Source organism: Macrobrachium rosenbergii, chromosome 9, assembly GCF_040412425.1.
Source record: "Macrobrachium rosenbergii isolate ZJJX-2024 chromosome 9, ASM4041242v1, whole genome shotgun sequence".
NCBI lineage: Eukaryota > Metazoa > Arthropoda > Malacostraca > Decapoda > Palaemonidae > Macrobrachium > Macrobrachium rosenbergii.
In genome coordinates, this window is record NC_089749.1 from 18,437,662 (window position 1) to 18,453,730 (window position 16,069).

Consider the following 16,069-nt stretch of genomic DNA (forward strand, 5'->3'; position numbering starts at 1 on the left):
CATACACAGGTCGTCCAGCTCCATAGCCTGCTTCAGGTTTAGGCTCTGCACTGCGTTTACCTACGTTGTGATGAGAATGAACAACCTCTCCTTTCCCATCAAATGCCTTAGTGAGATAATTTCCATGATTGTATCCAGTGGAATGGCTGTATCCATTAGCATAGTTGCCAGCACTAAAAAGGCCACCATAGCCTCCAAATCCACCACCATATGCACCGTTGAATCCTAAACCGTGGCCGAGGCCACCAAGTCCAAGACCACCGTAGCCAAGACCACCAATTCCAGGGCCACTATAACCAAGCCCTGCAGGTCCAAGACCACCGTAGCCAAGTCCTCCGACACCAAGGCCATTGTAACCAAGTCCTCCTGCTCCAAGACCACCATAGCCAAGTCCTCCAGGTCCAAGACCACCGTAGCCAAGTCCTCCAACTCCTAGACCACCGTAGCCAAGACCTCCAGTTCCAAGAGCACCAGTGCCAGCTTCATCAGCTCCATATCCATCAGAGCTGAGCTCCTCATTGCCAGCATCAAGTCCTTCTGCTCCAGCACTTCCATATCCTTGACCACCAGCTTCTCCAGTTCCATATCCTACACTCGTTTCTTCTACGCTACGTTTGCCAATAAGATGGCTGTGAGCGAGACCACCGTGGGCCCCGATTCCATGCCCCAGGTAATTTCCATGATTGTACCCATTTGAGTGGCTATAGCCATTTGCATAGCTACCAGCATCCAAGAGGCCACCGTAGCCCCCAAACCCACCACCAAATGCAGCATTGAAGCCTAACCCGTGACCAAGGCCTCCACCCAGTCCTAATCCATAGCCTAATCCTTCACCAAGACCTGCGCCATAGCCTAATCCGCCATCAAGTCCTGCTCCATAACCCAGGTCCCCTAGTCCATGGACGACTCCGAGCTCTGGGTTAGCTGAACGTTTCTGCTCTGCAGCAACTAAGGCTACCAGCAGTAGCGTGATCTGAAAGAAAAATAATAGAGTAAGCGGTACCGACAAAATAAATTTCGAAATGAATAGGAAGATATAAAAACAAATAACATGAGTTAATACTATATGTGATCCATTGCCCCTCGAGTCAGTCTTTCTTCTGTTTCTCTGTGTATATATATATATAGAGATATATATATATATATATATATATATATATATATATATGTATATATATATATATATATATATATATATATATATAATAATATATATATATATATACTGAAATAACTTCATGCTTCTGTAGAGATATGAAGCCTTGCACCATCGGTTTTCTAAATAATTTCCTACCATTGAAACCATGAAAATAATGAAAATAATTAAATTATAATATTATTTTGAATAAATCATAGGAGAATCAATGATGCCATGAACATAACAGTCTCTGAAATGCTACTTCATCACAAATTTAGCAGACTTATATAAATGTATGTACAGTAGGTCTAGAAAATTACAATAAAGTACGTCAGAATCACTAGCAGATCAGGGAGGGGGCACCTAGGCACGTGCCCCCCATGAAAAATAATAATAAAATAATAATATTGAAGATTAAGATAGTAATAAAATAAATGAATATAAAAATGGGAAAAAAGTAAAAAATCGATTAAAGAAATTATATACATATATATATATATATATATATATAGTATACATATATGCATGTATGTATATGAAAATTGGTGGCCGCCCCCATGAAATTTTTCTGGATCCGCTAGTGGTCAGAACAGAACCAGAAGACTGATGTCAAAGTGAATCAAACCCTCTTTTGGGTAAGGTTTTGTATGGCTAACAATGTCTCTCACCAATGCTATCATCGTCCCAGGTGATGTTTCCCTCAGGAGCTGGCAAAGGATATGACTACCTGAGGTGACATTTGCTGTTTATATACAACTGCGCCTGAAGGTATAAGTGTCCTCCTCCAATGCAGCGTAATTAATCAAGATTAGTAAGCAGAGCCACGCCCATCGTTTTTAATTTGAGTGCCATTGGCATTGAATTTTTTTTTCATATGTCGTTTATAATGACCAAATGCTAAGCATGTCATTAAAGCTTAGTCACAAGCAAGATCCATGGGATATTTTTGTCCGGTTTCATGTGCATCCTGGTATTTTCTGTCACGGTACAGACAGAAACAAGAGAAAATAAATTAAAGACTGTGACTGTAAAGAACTATCACGTTCTTATAAAGATGTGGTTAAAATAAGACCCTTTCTTCAGTGTAAATCAAGGATACACTTCAAATTTTAAATGTTCTTTTTAACAATGTACCAGTATCTACACTAAAGTAAATGTCTTATATCTTCAGAATAAGTAGAAAATGCGCCGGAGTTTCTTCGGCGCAGTCGAATTTCTGTACAGCAGCTACAGCGTGTAATCAAGGCCAACGAGACAGATCTAACTCTCTGTGGTCTCGGTATAATGTTGCATGACCTGCGGCCCTTGAAACTTTAACCATTGCCTGGTGGTGGCCTACCCTATATCGTTGCCAGAAGCACGATTATGGCTAACTTTAACCTTAAATAAAATAAAAACTACTGAGGCTAGAGGGCTGAAATTTGCTATGTTTGATGATTGGAGGGTGGAGGATCAACATACTAATTTGCAGCCCTTTAGCCTCAGTATTTTAAGATCTGAGGGCGGACAGAGAAAGTGTGGACAGAAAAAAGTGCGGACGGACAGACAAAGCCGGGACAAGTTTTCTTTTCAGAAAACTAAAATGGCAAGGAAAATGATTGGTTTTAATGGAAAGCGACTGAAATAGTACCTGTAAAAAAAGGACGATGTATCTATCTATTTGCGATTAAAAAAAGAGAATGTGTATTTAGAGAAGGAGTGAGGGCACAGTTATTAATATAAAGCATTATCATAGATTCAGTGCTATCGAGGAGGTAAACAGAAGATTAAGTATCCCCAGATATAATGGCCACGTTCCAACCAATGATTGTTAAGAGCGAGTAAATAACTGAAGTGAGGAAAAAGCGTGAAATCTATCCAAGACATTATTTTCTTTTACCTTTAGAAGTTGATTTACCTGTTTGAATTTGTGGTCCCTGCTGGACAAGCCTGAATTAAATTAATAAACTGAGATGTTGTTACAAGTCAGCGATCGAATACCATCTTAATTACTGAATCATATAATTGGTTTATAATAAGTTACAACACCAAGTAAAAAATTAATAAATAGATTTGGGCATTCAGTTTGTCAAAATAAATCATTACATTAAATAATATTTAGCCAAAAAAATAAGAAAAAGATGAAGACAAAAATATCGACATGGAGTTTCCTAATTCAACAAAAACATCACAAAATGCTATATGCTAAGACCCCACAAAATGTCTGTAGGAAGAAGCTGGTCTAAATATCTGAGTGTATTCTAACAAAATAGTATGGAGACTTGTTCAAAACGTAATGCACTTATAGGCTGGATAAACAAACGTAAATATGCAACGTCTACGTATTAGGAAAGAAAGAACGCCGACAAACACTAACGACATGTAAGCACAAAATTAACGATCGTGTCTTCTGACAGAGACAAATCACGGTCTAATCAAGAATGGGAAAAGGAGTTTAATCACGGGAAGAAGAAATTACTTAGAAATAAACAAATGAAAAAAATGAGAGCTTCTGTAAAACGTGACAGACTGTGCTGAATCAGAACGCAGCAGGTGAGATGCGAAGACACAGGGAAAGCGAAGCGTGAGACCGGAAACCATTAAATGATTTCCTGGATGGTTACTGATTTCGGACGAGTGGACGGAATCCACAAGGCAGCAAAAAGAGAAGAAGAAGAAGAAGAAGAAGAAGAATGATATTGAGACCGAAAGTCCTAGAGAAGGGTTTCTGACCCCAAGCACATAACGTCTATTCGTGAAGAAGAAGAAGAAGAAGAAGAAGAAGAAGAAGAAGAAGAAGAAGAAGAAGAAGAAGAAGAAGAAGAAGGATATTGAGACCGAAAGTCCTAGAGAAAGGTTTCTGACCCCAAGAGCATGACGTCAATTCGGGGTTTCGAAACTATAAGAAAGCTTTTTTTGAGATGTATATAGTTCGAAAATATACATACACGTACTTCAGGAGTTCATAGCGTCATTCTTGAGGAATGGATTTCAAAATTGCTTTAAAGATTAATATTCTTAGCTTAACGATTTTTTTTTTATATAATTTTTCATGAATATCACCAACAGCTATAATTACTGCGGTTTCTGTATGGATGATCTAAGCAGGGGTTAAGGTAACACAGAGAGAGGATTAACAATAGATTTTTTGTTTACTGAAAGGCAATCCTTATTCTCGACGAGAGAATGATATCAGGTTGTTGCTACGTACTCACAGCGAGTTTCCGGATTTCATAAACACATTTGTCGTTGACCAGGAGCATATACAAACATACACACACACACACACACACACATGTACACATATATATGTATATATGCATACATATATATATTATATGTATATATATATATATATATATATATATATGTGTATATATGTGTGTGTGTGTGTGTTTTATGTTCTATGTAGCTTTGTTTATGTATGTGTGTGCATATATTTATAGCGACATTTAATTTTCTTGTGGAAATCCCGAAAATGTGCCGCCCAGTGGTTTTCTGGAACCCGTAAGGACATCATGTGTAATTTAACATAAAAACACCAACAAAATATTATACCACGTCACTGTCACAGACGGACACACCATTTAGCTATTATTCACATTATTCATTTACTACTTTCCAGTGCTATTTATAGTTCGAATTCAAGTTAAATTAACATTTCTTTCATACACAGGAAGTAGTGGCATAAAAATGTAACTTTTACCTGTTTATCGTAAGTGAATGACGTAGATTACGCTAATTGATTCTCTGTACTATTTAAAGTAGTTCTGGAGAAATTTTGTATTTTTGTAATTGCTGTATTATCTGAGGAGAATCTGAATTGCTTAGCGCTCTTTAAAACATCCGGGTTTCGGGACAGTACGTAACGTCCCTAACGGGCGGAGCTTGCCGTCAAGACTTTTTTTTTTTGGGGGGGGGGCCATTTCATCACATTTCTTAAAGAGTAGAGTCTTTAGTGCACATGTCAAAAACAGACCGAATCATAAAATACAGGCATTGGTGCATGACTCATTTAATTATAATTACAGATTTTTTATTACACAACCAGTACAATCACGACCCAGTTTTGCGATAGGTGGTATGAAAAACTGTCTAGTATTGGGCAGTGCAGACGATCACACCTCAGTTTTACGGTAAATAGTTTGAAAAACTACTAGTACTGGGCAGTGTAATAATGTATCTTCTTAATAGTATGTGCAGTAACCTACTCCAGTCTTGGGGTTCCAGGCATTGAAGGCATCAATGGAAGACGACCTAGAAGATTATTTTGGCAAGAATGAAATCGTAATAAGAACTGTTAGGAAAGAGAAAACAACCTCTTCGAGTTATTTTGATCGAACAAAAAATCTGAAGGATGTGACGTTGTTACAGTACCTCTGTTGATACAAGGAAGCCCCATGAGCTGTTTCAGATGATACATTTTTCAAGTAGTGTGAAAAAGAAAGCTCGGCTTCGTAGGTACCAACCAGGCTCGTCAAATATTCAGAATTATAAAATTCATTGTTGATTATGCCAATAAAATCACATTTTAGAAGCATTGTCTGTAATCGTTTATGCAGTGCTGTGAATAAAATGAGTACGTTGTCCTCTGACAACTAAATCGTGAAGTTAATGTGTTTTGATTCAAGATATTCATATACAGGATCATAAATCAGTGGAGGGGCTTATAACTTGCAATCAACACTCAAAAACAATTTGGAACAGACACTGCGCAACTTCATTTCCGGTAATCTGGAGGGTGTTATCAAAAGGAGGCAACAAAATGAGCTGCTATTAAATAGAAGCTCCTCAACTATATCTTTGTAGGATTTAAAGGAAAGCTGTTTTTGGATCTAAATACCTTATCAATTCTTAGTTAAATCATACTTCGTTCATCCACATGTCTATGGGCAAGATTTTTTTTACAATCATTCTATAAAGATTTTTTATCTTGAGTTTATGTATCGCTCTTAGCTACTTTTATCTGAAAAATTGAACCCATTTAGGTATCCCTTCTATTCAAAATATCGATGAAAAAAAGACAACGGATGGTATGACCTATAAAAGTCTGGAACAATGAGTTTGTCATAAGCACTGTTATCGTCAGTGATTTATATACTTGAACTATTAATAATCATGAATCATATATAGACTAAAACCGACGATATTTGGATTTGTTATTATTTGGTTTGCTTTAACTTGAATTAACATCCTTCGACGAATATATTTGTTAATTTCAATTAAATTAATTTTGTAAATGTTTTTCATTTGGGGATATAAAAACTAGCAGTTATACGTATACAAATGATATTTTTAGACGAGCTGTACATATCATATACAATATTTTAAACTGAGTTATTTGAAAGCTTCGGTTATAAAATAGTGCCTTGCCAGGAACAGCTGAGAAGATCCTAAGAAGTGCTACAATATCCGGTAGTTTTGCAAGGCAAAAGGTTATGTTAGCCAGCAATGTGGGCATTTGAAACACCCCCGAGACCTCCAAATCCCTGTCCCCGGTGTAATTTCCGTGATTATATCCTGTTGAATGGCTGTACCCACTGGCATAATCACCAGCACTTAAGAGACTGCCATACCGACGGTATCCACCACCAATCCTCCATTAAAGCCTAGTCCTCCAATTCCAAGACCACCATAACCAAGTCCTCCAATTCCAGGACCTTAGCCAAGCCCTTCAATTCCAGGACCATAGCCTAGTCCTCCAATTCCAGGACCATAGCCAAGTCCTTCAATTCCAGGACCATAGCCTGGTCAATAACCTACTCCAGGTTCAGGATCTGCACTACCTTCAATTCCAGGAACATTGACCTTTCCTGTCAAAGGCTTTAGTAATATGGTTCCCATGATTGTATCCGCTGGATTGATTGTATCCATTGGCTTGAATTATGAGCACCATAACACCATAACCTCCATATCCTCCGCCATCAACTTTGAATTCTAAGCCATAGCTAAGACCACTGATTTCAAGACCACCGAGCTAAGTCCTCCAGTGCCAAGACCACCATGGTCCTCCAGTGCCACTCCTCAGTGCCAAGGCCACCATAGCTGTCGTCCTCCAGTGCCAAGACCACCATAGCCAAGTCCTCCAGTGCCAATACCACCATAGCCAAGTCCACTGAAAGACTAAGCCAGTCATCCAGTGCCAAGACCACCATGCTGTCATCCAGTGACCCACCACGTTGCCAAGTCATCCAGTGCCAAGACCACTGTAGCCAAGTCATCCAGTGCCAAGACCACCATAACCAAGTCATCCAGTGCCAATGCCACTGTAGCCAAGTTATCCAGTGTCAAGACCACCATAGTCAAGCCATCCAGTGCCAATGCCACTGTAGCCAAGTCATCCAGTGCCAAGACCACCATAGCCAAGTCATCCAGTGCCAAGACCACCATAGCCAAGTCATCCAGTGCCAATACCACCTTAGCCAAGTCATCCAGTGCAAAGACCACCTTAGCCAAGTCCTCCAACACCAAGACCACCATAGTCAAGTCCTCCAGCTCCAGCACTGTCATACCCAATGCCACCAGTTCCATAACCTAGACTGGGCTTCGGATCTACGCTACGTTTTCCAGTCAGGTGACCACGAGCGCAGTCCTCCATGGGCACCAATGCCTTGTCCAATGAAGTTTCAATGATTGTATCCATTGGAGTGGCTGTAGCCATTTGCGTTGCTACCAGCATCCAAGAGGCCACCATAGCCACCAAAACCACCATTGAATCCTAACCCCTAGCCTATTCCTCCACCCAGTCCTAAGCCGTATCCTAAGCCTCCACCAAGACCTGCTCCATAGCCTAATCCGCCATCAAGTCCTGCTCCATAACCCAGGGCTCCAAGTCCAAGGACGATGCCTGGCTCTGGATCAGCAGAGCGTTTCTGCTCAGCAGTTAAGGAATGGAATGGAACAAAGTTTAGGCCAGAGGCCAAGCACTGGGACCTATGAGGTCATTCAGTGCTGGAAAGGAAATTGAAAGGTGTAACTGGAGGAAAACCTCGCAGTTGAACTGTGAAATAATTGTTAGGAGAGGGTGGATTGTAAGATGGGAGAAATATGAATGGAGGTACAGTAAAAGGAATGAAAGGGGTTGCAGCTAGGGACCAAGGGACTGCCACCCTACGGGGTCTGAAGCTACGAAAGCTACCAGCACCAGCGTGACCTGAAAAGGAAGTAGAAACTTAAGAATCCTTGTATAAAGATCACTTGACAAATAAATCACGTAGCTGTATAACAGGTGGTATTCTTCACTGATACTATTTGACTATATGAACGTGTTAAATAAGTTTAGATTATACGTTCCAACTGGATGTATTTGCTTTGTGCTTAAAATATTCTAGGAGTTATTTCGTCTAATAGTTAAGAGGAATGTATTATATGTATTATTTAGAAATATTCTATACTCTAGTTAACTCTCTGAAGTTTAAAAATAATTGAATATATATATATATATATATATATATATATATATATATATATATATATATATATATATATATATATAAACATATATATAAATTATGTATGTATATGCATACTAATATATGTATATTTATACATATTTATGTATTTGTGTGCGTGGAGAGAGGAGAGAGAGAGAGAGAGAAAGAGAGATGACCGTCCATGAGAAAAAATTTAATATTCAAGTATTTTTTCAAGAATACCCTATAGATTTTGGTAGCTTTTAGGAACAAAAATTTCATATGATGGACGTGAATATATGTACCTATTTATCCATATCCGTGTGTGTTTCTGTTATCTGTTTTCTTGAAGTTTTCACTCTCAAAGTAAACAAAGTTTTTGTTGAGCAATAATTTCATGGAGTACAAAAATAGAAAGGTTTAGAATTATTAGCGATGTATTTCATGACAACACGATTAAAAAAACTGTAATAATAATAATAACATTAGCAATAATTAGAGAATGATTATATTAATAACTATAGCATTTTCATCGACAGGTAAGCTGCTCCTCCGCCCCCGCATACGATCAGAAACAAAAAACTGTAATAATAATAATAACATTAACAATAATTAGAGAATGATTATATTAATAGCTATAGCATTTTCATCGACAGGTAAGCTGCTCTTCCGCCCCCTGCATGCGATCAGAAATAAAAAACTGTATTAATAATAATAATAACATTAACAATAATTAGAAAATGATTATATTTATAACTATAGCATTTTCATCGACAGGTAAACTGCTCTCCCGCATACGATCAGAAATGAATGAATTTTGTAATTATGTGCAAAGAACAAGGAAAATGCAGTAAAAGACCCCAGACCCACAAGATGAACTGAAATTGTACTCTCTCTCTCTCTCTCTCTCTCTCTCTCTCTCTCTCTCTCTCTCTCTCTCTCCGAGTATATTCCCTCGCCAATGCTTTCATTATTGAAGGCGTTCTTTGCCTGAAGAGCTGGCGATGGATACTTCGTTTGCGTGATGATTTGAGCTTATATACACCTGTCTGAAAGGTATGTAACTATATCGTCCTCCATATCCGCTGTTATCCAATAAACTCAGTGAGCAAAGCCACAACCCTAATATGAAATATATGTCACTGACATTGGAAGCAACTGGGAACAAAGGAAATGACCTTCTAATATCCTAAGCTGTGATATCGACTTCTTGCTGGAACATTCATTTATTAATCTTTTGCTGAATCCAGAGGTTGATGGCACTTCCGCTCCATCAGCATGTAGACCGTTCCTGAAGAAAGCAAGAAAATAAAGGACGAGGAAAACAAGTGAAAAATGCGCCGGAGTTTCTACGGCGCAATCGGGTTTTCTGCACAGCCGCTACAGCGCATAATCAAGGCCACCGAAAATAGATCTATCTTTCGGTGGTCTGAGCCGCGGGCGCACTAAACTTTAACCACGGTCAGTGGTGGCCTGTCCTATATCGTTGTCAGACTCACGCTTATGGCTAACTTAACCTTAAATAAAATAAAAACTACTGAGACTAGAGGGCTGCAATTTGGTATGTTTTATGATTGGAGGGTGGATAATCAACATATCAATCTGCAGCCTTCTAGCCTCAGTAGTTTTTAAGATCTGAGGGCGGACAGAAAAAGTGCGGACGGACATACAAAGCCGGCACAATAGCTTTCTTTTACAGAAAACTAAGAGGGAATAATCTACAAAAAAAGATGAAATATTTCAAGCCTTAGGAAATGAATAGTAGCCGGAAGATTTCAAAATAGATTGTCACCTACCCATAGTAACTGACGATTATGGATGGCAAAACTGTAATGTGGCTCCTTCTCCAAAGCCAAAGGGATGAGATAGAACTAACCAATGAGAAAAAGAGTATGGGAGGTAGGCACCATTACTCTGGCGAGTTTCCTAAGATTCCCTTCTATTACGGAAGGAAGCAAACGGTGAAGCACTTAGAAAAACAGAACTTCAAACAGAGGCAAAAATGCCAATTCAAAAATAGAATTTATGTAATCTACTAAATCACACAATACTTTAGAAGCAGATATAACAATTTGAAAGATAAATCCTCTCGAGTATTTTTTTAAGTACCTGCAATTAGCTGTGGAAACTGTTAACTAAACTTAATAATAAAGATGGGCTACTGCAGTGGGCATTTGAAGCTTTCCATCTACTTGACATTTTCATCCTGAGAAGTCAGCAATTTGCTTCCTTTAAGGGACTCGACCATGACCACCGGTGGCCTTGACTCAACCCAATTCTTGATGACCTTGAAAGATGGGGTCGAGATGATCCAGGTAGAATTTTTCACAGGACTTAAAAATGTATCACTTATAAATATCCAAAAATAGAGTGGTTGTCTGTAAATTTCTTGTATTTATACAGAAGATAGTGTGAGTTCACATACTTTTCTTCCCTCTGTATGTCACAAAATAGGCTGCTTCTTTTGGGGTTGACGACCATAGTCACTGCAATGCCATATTGATTTCAGAAACGACTTTAAATTTATGCTGAACAATAACATTTGTTGTTTAGACTGTCGGCTGGAGACATCCGCTTTGATTTATTCCACAAGCTCAGTTTTAATAAGGGCCTTTTATGGGTACCTTTTGTGTCTGACTCTTAGGAACTGGTGCGTGCAACTTACTTCCAGAAAATCATCATCCACATTTTGTGAAGATGCCACGTAATCGCAACATCTAGTCACAAATGTAATTCATGCCTTTAACTGTTAACTTGAGAAGTTGTCTTCCTAGTAGTACTGATGATGAAGTTGATACGTTTAGAAGAGGCTACAGTACACATTTTTGTTAACTTATCTGACATGTATTGTTATTCGTGTACTGCATGTATATGTTCATTTGTTTATTGAGTTATTTGTTTGTTGCTGTCCTTGTTTTAGTCATCGAAGGTGTTGTGAATTACAGAAGCATGCTTTGCAACTTAAAAGATTTTAAGGCTTTTTCAAATAAATTTTTGCTTCTTTTGTATAATAGTAACAATAATTGCATCTCCGGCAAAGGAATTGGAAGAATTAGACGATACAGCATCGAACATATGAATTTAATATTATTAGAACTCACACTAAATACATCAAAATAATTTTCAAAAACTGGGACATGCTAATTAAAAACCAAACGACCCTGCATTCAGATTTAAACGTGCTAAAATCAAAAATAAATTATTATACAAAATATATCATAAATCACTGCCTGATATCACAAAATTCTGGAACCAAAACGTGACTGAATGTGATCCAACGAGCAATATCAAACTGGTATACTAAAATTTCAATAACTCCTCCCTAGAAGTTGCCGGAAATATCCTTCTACAGCTATTTCATGGTGGATTGTAAGTAGACACCAAACGGCCTTGTAAACAAGGGTCACCTGCATGTCAAACCTTTCTGTATAGATCCACTTTGATATTGCTAAGTTCCATGAAGATCCAAGGAAGTCTAAGGAACCTGTTGAAGCAAAAAAAGATGTATATTCTCACTGCTGTTTAAGAAAAACTATGCTCTTACCTTTGGGACAAAAAAAAAAGGTAAATCTTAAAAAAAAAAATAAGGTGTTCCTAAATCGCGAACAGTTATACTTCTCCTCACTCAACCAGTAAATGCTGCCTGTGTCTGGAAATCTTGACCATGGAACGCTGGAACGTCGTTTTCTAACGTCAGTTGAGGAGAGAGCAATTAGGGTGCATGGCCTTGGACACCATAAATTGCTTGGAGTTACTAAATGCGTATTCCTCCTAACTTCTTTTAGCTGAAAGCTTATGTATGGCATTCACAGAGGACTGTATGATGATGCGCATTACAATAATATAATTTTTATATTACAATTTTATACTTATTTCAGACGATTTGGACGCGATATCTAACAACTGTATCACATAAATGTAAAAAAATAAAGCATAACTTGTTGTCAGTATGCTTGAATAAAGCTAAAAAAAAAAACTCACCATGAAAATTATCTGAAGCATAAAAGCTTGTCTATATATATATATATATATATATATATATATATATATATATATATATATATATATATATATATATTTTTTTTTTTTTTTTTTTTTTTTTTTTTTTTTTTTTTGTACGTAGCTGAACTGTGTCAAAGCTATAAGCAACCATATGTTACGTCACCCCCTTTATCCGTAGGTTTTAAAAATGATTCATTCCTTCCCAACAGGAATCTCTCGTCATCAGTGAAAATAAAAAAAAAGTTTAAGATATGCTGATATCAAATCAACCCTTGGATTAACTCTGGGAAAATTCATCATCTTCTTTTCTGATTTTGGGGAAAATAAAAAACTGACATTCATTCTTAACAATATTTTATTTTTGGATTGCTACAACCATTATATAAACGAGAACAAGTGATAATGTTTTGTTAAAAGCTTAGTTTCGTATCGAGCAACTTTAAATTTATTAGGAACACCTGAGATCGTAAATATCATATATTATTTTTAGGAATAACGATTTAGAGAAAGGTTACGTCTGCTGGTAGCTTGAGCATTTAAGCAACCGCCAAGATCTCCTTATCCTTGGCCAATATGATTTCCGTGATGATATCCTGACGAATGGCTGTATCCGTTGGCGTAGATACCAGCGTCCGAAAGACCACCAGGGCCTCCAAATCTTCCGTTAAGACCTAAGCCATATCCAAGTCCTCCACCACAAGGCCACCATGCCTAAGACCTCCTTAGGGTCCTCCAGTTCCAGGACCATAGCCAAATTCTCCAACACCATGGCCGATTCTAGGCTCAGGATTTACACTACGCTTGCCTATGCTGTGATGGGCATTAACAACACCGCCTTTCCCGTCAAAAGCTTTGACAATATGGCTCCCGTGATTGTATCCACTGGAATGGCTGTATCCATTAGCATAGTTACCAGCACTCAAGAGACCTCCATACCCTCCATACCCACCGCCATAGCCACCGTTTAGGCCTAAGCCGAGACCTCCAAGTCCAAGACCACCGTAGCCAAGTCCTCCTACTCCAAGACCGCCTTGACCTATTCCTCCGATTCCAAGCCCACCATACCCTAGTCCTCCAGCTCCGTGGCCACCGTAGCCAATCCCCCCAGCTCCAAGACCACCATAATGGCCTAGTCCTCCGGCTCCAAGACCCCCTTGGCCAAGTCCTCCGCCTAAACCATAGCCTAATCCGCCTGCGAGACCCGGTCCATAGCTCAAGCCTCCAAGTCCTTGGGCAATACCTGGCTCTGGGTCAGCGGAGCGTTTCTGCTCTGCAGCTGCCACAAAAGCTGCCATCAGTAGGGGGATCTGGAAAGCAGTGTATTGAAGCCTTTGAGTTAAAACTGGCAAGCAGATTAACCAATGTTGAGAAGGAATGTCTACTGAAGCAAAGTGAAAATGTTAATAATAGATAAGCGCCTATGCTTCATGTTCTTTTGTAATGCATAAGATTTGTTGCTAACAAATATCTCTATTCATTCTTTCCATTTATAGTTGGCGGGACGAATGAAAAGAAGAGTGATATAAATATCAAGTAAGATTTTTTTGCCTTCAAATTACATTTCAAAAGTTGTTTATTCATCACAGATACATATAAATAAAAAAAACACGGAATGAATGTAAAGCGTGTTTTGAACACTTCGTTTAACGAAAATATTGTCAACAGCTTTCAAATTTTTTACAATATAAATGAAAAGCGGCATAACACAAGTACCATTACTACACTTGCATTATATATATATATAATATATATATATATATATATATATATATATATATATATATATATATATATATATATATATATATATATATATATATATATATATAATATATATATATATATATATATATATATATATATATATATATAAATATAAATATATATATATATATATATATATATATATATATATATATATATAAAGTTTAAAAATAAAAACAGAAAATTTGATAAAAACACTAATATTAAAGGTCCAAAGGGAAGCTAGACGAGTCCACATTTACAACAGGTTTTAATTTTCTTATATACAGAGATTCTGCTAATCTAACATCATTTTCAATTATACTTCTAAATATGATATTCAAATCTTCAACATTTGCAGTAATATTGCATACCTCATGGCAGTGATCCCTTGTAGCCGAGTATTAAGGCTTTGCCAATGGTCTCCCAGTTCTGCAACTCACCCCCTTATGATCATGGAATCTGAAACAGTTTTTTAATAGGTGAGCCAACGTGCACGAGATGACACTGAGGACATACATATTTGTATACAGTTCCCGATTCATAAGAACGTGGCAGTTTTTCCAAGAATTTTGTTAGCCATAAAGAACAAGAAAAAATGCGCTGAAGTTTCTTTGGCGCAATCAGGTTTTCTGGCCAGCCGCTACAGCGTATAATCAAGGCCGCAAAAACAGGTCTATCTTTCAGTGGTCTCGGTATAATGCTGCAGAATATAGCCCATGAAACTAATCACTGCCGGCTGTGGCCTATCATATATCGTTGCCAGAAGCACAGTATGGCGCCTTCACCCTTAAATAGATAAAAAACTACTGTGGCTAGAGGGCTGCAATTTGGTATTTTTGATGACTGGAGGAATGATCAACATGACAATTTGCAGCCCTCTGGCCTCAATATTTAAAGATCTGAGAGACAGAAAAAGTGCGGACAGAAAAAAGTGCGGAAAGAATAAAGTGCGGACGGACAGTCAAGGCCGGCGCAATAGTTTTCTTTCAAAGAAAACTAAAAATTGCCACCCTCTTACAAACGGGAATCGTATACAAATATGTTGGTCTTCAGTGCTATCTAGTGCACGTTGGCTCATCTATTAAAACTTTGTATTTCAGATTCCATGATAATAAGGGGGTGAGTTGTGGGACTGGGAGACCGTTGGCAAAGCCTTTTACTCAGCCATAAGGGATCACTGCTATGAGATCTGCAGTATTAATGTAATAAATACTGAAGATTTTAATATCATATTTGGAAGTATAGTTGAAAATGGTGTTAGATTAGGAGAATCTTTTTATATAAGAAAATTAAAACCTGCTCTAAAATGTGGAATCGTCCAGTTTCCCTTTATGTTTTAGTATTGGTGATTTTTTTTTTAATTTTCGATTTTTATTGTAAATGTTTTATACACACATATATATATATTGTGTGTATATATACCCTTCTCTTGTTTGTGTAAACATTAATTTTGTAAATGTTTTCATAAGTCATAAGAAATTTGCGTGTATCTATAAATGTATAGTTTTCTACATAAAATTGCTTTACTGTTTCATGATACTTCCATTAAAAATAGGATAATGATAAAATTTATAAATCAAATCGAACAAATAATTAAGGGTCCCGTTAACAATGACAGATTATCACTTGCCTGGCTAACAGCAGTCTATCATTTAAAACTGAATAACATTTAAGATTAAAGCAGTAAGATTATGGAAGAGGCACCAGAGAAGACCAGAACCAAAAGAAATACGGACTCTCACCAATGCTTTGATCATCCCAGGTGATCTTCCTCTCTGGAAACGGGGCGCAA

At 37.6% G+C, this 16,069-nt stretch overlaps 2 protein-coding genes across 2 annotated transcripts in view; both read right to left on the minus strand.

Annotated features, from left to right (window-relative positions):
- LOC136842059 (uncharacterized) overlaps positions 1 to 1,917 on the minus strand; it is a 2,278-nt gene extending 361 nt beyond the window's left edge. Inside the window, exons 1-2 of the mRNA XM_067109439.1 lie at positions 1,807 to 1,917; positions 1 to 973 (exon numbers count right to left, since the gene is read on the minus strand). The exon at positions 1 to 973 is cut by the window's left edge and continues 361 nt beyond it. Coding sequence (XP_066965540.1) covers positions 1 to 973; positions 1,807 to 1,818 — 985 coding nt within the window. The 5' untranslated portion in view covers positions 1,819 to 1,917. The remainder of the gene's footprint in view (positions 974 to 1,806) is intronic.
- A 10,905-nt stretch (positions 1,918 to 12,822) lies between these two features.
- On the minus strand, positions 12,823 to 16,069 carry LOC136842060 (keratin-associated protein 19-2-like). Its single transcript, XM_067109440.1, has 2 exons — positions 16,020 to 16,069; positions 12,823 to 13,838 (listed from the first exon to the last, which is right to left on the minus strand). Exons 1-2 carry the CDS (start codon positions 16,032 to 16,034, stop codon positions 13,254 to 13,256), a joined length of 600 nt encoding a protein of 199 aa, XP_066965541.1. The 5' UTR covers positions 16,035 to 16,069; the 3' UTR covers positions 12,823 to 13,253.